Below are 4072 nucleotides of genomic sequence, written 5' to 3'. Positions count from 1 at the left end.
AAAAAAAAAACTCTTTCCCAAAGCCTTTTGGTCTAACCCTCTGGTATCTATTCCTCCCTCCCTCTCTGGTTCTGTTTCCACACTGTCCAATACCAGCTGACGTCACTATTGGCAGATGCATCATTCCACGTCGCTGAATAACTGGTGAGTGCATCATAAACTCTGTCTGTTTGAATGCGGCTCTATAGGATTATTGAAGAGTGTGCATGCTACTATTTGAACTTTATTGACATTTTTCTTTTACCGCACCTCCTCCTCTCCTACTTCCTGTGAAAGAGTCAGCTATGTTCTCCTCGTCCAAACCCTCCTTACTCTCGCCCTGGACCTCCACGGATCAAGCTGACTCGGACGCTTTGGATATCAGCACCAAAGTGCAACTGCATGGGGTTCTGTGGAAGAGACCTTTTGGGAGGCCCTCAGCCAAGTGGTCCCGCAGGTAATATTGGGACCTAACTATGCACAATCTGTAACAAAATTAAAAGCATGTATAAGACTGTATTATTAGGGGAATATTTTTAGTTATTTTATTTGAGTTTGTTGTTTTACTTTCTCTGCACAGAGATATACAATGCATTTGTTGTTGTTGTTGTTGTTCTGGTCAGCAATGGAGTTTTATGTATAATGTTATAGACTACTAGATAGTACAGTGAGGCAAAAGAACAAGTTATGGATTTATTAGTATTTTTGCTCCGTAGTGATTTTTTATTTTTTTTTGCACTGAGTTTAAGCACATATTATTTTTGTGTGGTGCCTTGTTGTGTAATGCACTTTAAAAGCTTTAGATGATATTGAGTAACCTATCATTATAAACTGAACTGAGATGAGCTTTAAATGTGCCATTAAAGCCGAGTAAGTCAGATCTATAAGGACGTTCTGTGCTGCCGGTGTTTTTTTTTTTTAACATTAGGTCTCATAAAGATCAATTCCAGGAAAATGAATGTTAAAATTGATGGTTATTTTGGTCATTTATGAATTTGTGAAGGAAGCAGTGAAGGGTTTTCATGTAGTGTTTACATGACTGCACTGGACAGAATGGCTTTATTATGTGCAGTGTTAGCTGTGATGTTATTATTGAATTTCTAGTTGCTGTTTGTGCTTTCATAACAGATTCTTCATCATCAAGGAGAGTTTTCTTTTGTACTATGCTGAGAACGAGAAAAAAAGCTTCGAGACCAATAGATATTTCAACATTCACCCTAAGGTACACAGACATTTGCATTTCTTAGAGTTACACATTTATAATAATTATTATTATTAACTCTAATGAAATATTAATGGATATATATTTAATTATTAGTGCTGTCAATCGATTCAAAAAATAACTAATTAATTGCATATTTTTCTGAAATTAATCACGATTACTCGCTATTAATCCCACCTAACTTAATGTTTTTAAATATACTTTTATATTGCAATAATTTCACATTCAATCTTCAAATGAATGTAGAAACGACATAAAGACAGTGTATTTTTAATATTTGTTTAATGATTGTTTTTTTGTTTTTTTTATGACTGAAGGCGAGTGTTACTGATACAACTACTACTGATGTCTCTACAGGAAATTGTTTAAACGCTATCCAACATTACAGTAATATTGAGAGCTATCAGTTTTAACATTTATTCGACTTTTAAAAATGACTTCTAAGTGAACTTAAAACAATCTTCAAATAAACCCATTATAATAAATGTCATATTCCTGTGCCCTTCAGCAAGTAGGAAATATACAGAAATAAAATATAGATAGTTACCGAACTCTAAATTATAATTTAAATATGGATGAATCCTTAAAGCTACAAAAGTTATTGATTCTTTCTTTTTTTCTTTTGTTTTTTTTTTGATTAACATGTATCACATCAGCTGGGCTATTAGGTTAATTTGGCTGCTTTAAGAGCTGCCGCTGCTGAACATGACGCGGATCTGACACGCATCATATTTTCTCACAACTCTTTACCTTTTCTTAAAGTCTCTACTAATGAGCTGACGAGTAGAATAGGGTATGTTAGATGAGGGAGACAGTGCTGGGCTGCTCCAGGACAGTTTTGAAAACCACTGCATTTCAGAGACATGTTCTTAAATGTGACTCATATATAACAAATACTTACTTGCATGCACAGTTTTAAGGCAGCTTTACTGCATGCTTGTAGTTTCTTTTGTGCTTTAATGTGAAATGAAACAGCGCGCGTTGCCACATTTGTGCATGCAATTGAAGAGCACGTGCTACAAGCACAGTATAACGGCTGACATGACAGGAAATATGGCCTGACAACATCTCATCTGCCCGCATTTCACTGTTGCTCTACTGAAGCTCCCTCGTCACCTGTACCTTTTCTGCGCTCGTTTGACTCGCACCTGGTGCTGAGGTGAAGTTGGAGTGCGCATCTGTAAAGTCTCCCGTTTGATGTGGTCATAAAGATGTTCTGCGTCTAAATAAACGCAATTCTTGTCAAGAAAAAAGAGACAGAAGCTGCAGTTGTGAGTGGGGTGGCCAACCCTAGCTCCACCCCTGCGTTAATTCCGTTGAATATTTTTTTACGCGTTAAACTGAAAAAATTTTGACGGCACTATTAATTACTAATTTTGACGGCACTATTAATTATATAATCATATAGTTAAGCAATCTAACGCAAGCAAGATGTGCAGCTGTTGTTGTACTGAATAGTGATGATTGCTCACTTTTATAATATAACCAAGCAATTAGATACTGAGTAATGTAAGCAAAACCTGTCCAGTTTGTTCAGGTATATATTTTAATGGGCATACAATGTATTTTATCCTTTTCTCAATGTAAGGGGGTGATTCCATTAGGTGGATGCATCGTCGAGCCAAGAGAAGATCAAGGCATGCCATTTGCCATGGTTATCAGCCATGAGGACTTTACAGTAAAAACATTCTATTCTATTCTATTCTATTCTATTCTTTATTTATTTGGAAACCAGTTCACCACAATGAATTGGGCTTTCCAAAGCTATAGGCCTATCAGAAAAGGATGGGATGAACCAAGTAAATTAATCAAACTTTTCAAAGCTACATATGTGAAAAAGAAAGAGAGCTGTTTAGGACAAACCGATTCACTAGAATCTTGCCACTGAGTCTTTCTTTAAAAATAAATAATAATAATAAAAATAAAATAAAAAATAAAATGGATTATTTCTGCTTAATTAAATTAAATTAAATTAAATTATTAAATTAAATTTCTGTATCCTGTGCAGGGAAACATTGTCCTGGCTGCTGAATCGGAGTCAGAGCAGAGCCAGTGGGTGGAAATGCTACAAGAGTCAGGAAAAGTGTGAGTGAACTTCGAACATCTCTGTAAAAAAATAATAATAATTAAAATGTAGTTAGCATGACTAAAACCAATTTCACATATAAGATTAATAAATATATACTTTTTTTTCTAATATTGTTTTATTATGCTATAGATTGTGTCTGACAGTTGTGTGACTTTTGTGTGTGTGTGTGTGTGTGTGTGTTTTCATGAAAGCACTTGGAAGAATGCTCAGTTGGGTGAGGCTATGATTGAGAGTCTTGAAGCTCAGGGGCTACAGCTGGCTAAGGAAAAACAGGAATACGTGGGTATGGTTGCAGCTTCTCTTAGCCTTCACATTTCTTTTCCTCTCCCATAAAGTTCTAATTTATTATTAATTTATTATTTTGTTTTTTGTCAGATAAGCTCATGGAGGAGACAGAGGAACTCTGCTTGCAAAGAGAACAGAAGGAGGTTAGCTCTCTATTTATATTTTTATAAATTCACAACAACAAATGTCCACTTGTGCAGTGTTTAAGTATATTATGGTATAGGTTTGTACACAGATATGTTTAGATATTCAATCAATGCATGTAAAGTGAGTGATGGATAAATATGTAAACATATGTGTGTTCATGTGAGTGTATCTGTGTTTGGTAGGAGCTGGAGAGACTGAATCAATTGCTGGAGGAAGAAAAGCAGAAGTTTGAGGAAGTGGTTCAAGAGCTGAGAGCAGAACAAGATCAAATTAAACTGTAAGACACTCATCCAGTCAGTATCTATCTATCTATCTATCTATCTATCTATCTATCTATCTATCTATCTTGT

The 4072-nt window shown here is 35.3% G+C and overlaps 1 protein-coding gene across 1 annotated transcript in view; it reads left to right on the top strand.

Annotated features, from left to right (window-relative positions):
* The first annotated feature begins 94 nt into the window (after positions 1–94).
* Positions 95–4072, top strand: part of LOC107731989 (pleckstrin homology domain-containing family D member 1-like) — a 19973-nt gene continuing 15995 nt past the window's right edge. The window contains exons 1-8 of the mRNA XM_016543212.1: positions 95–144; positions 277–436; positions 1108–1201; positions 2790–2879; positions 3210–3286; positions 3482–3573; positions 3666–3718; positions 3905–3999. Coding sequence (XP_016398698.1) covers positions 285–436; positions 1108–1201; positions 2790–2879; positions 3210–3286; positions 3482–3573; positions 3666–3718; positions 3905–3999 — 653 coding nt within the window. The 5' untranslated portion in view covers positions 95–144; positions 277–284. The remainder of the gene's footprint in view (positions 145–276; positions 437–1107; positions 1202–2789; positions 2880–3209; positions 3287–3481; positions 3574–3665; positions 3719–3904; positions 4000–4072) is intronic.

The sequence above is a fragment of the Sinocyclocheilus rhinocerous genome, unplaced genomic scaffold, assembly GCF_001515625.1.
Source record: "Sinocyclocheilus rhinocerous isolate Xijiao unplaced genomic scaffold, SAMN03320098_v1.1 scaffold1210, whole genome shotgun sequence".
Lineage (NCBI taxonomy): Eukaryota > Metazoa > Chordata > Actinopteri > Cypriniformes > Cyprinidae > Sinocyclocheilus > Sinocyclocheilus rhinocerous.
Note: the sequence above shows the minus strand (reverse complement) of the source record. Positions and strands in the feature narration are given on the sequence as shown.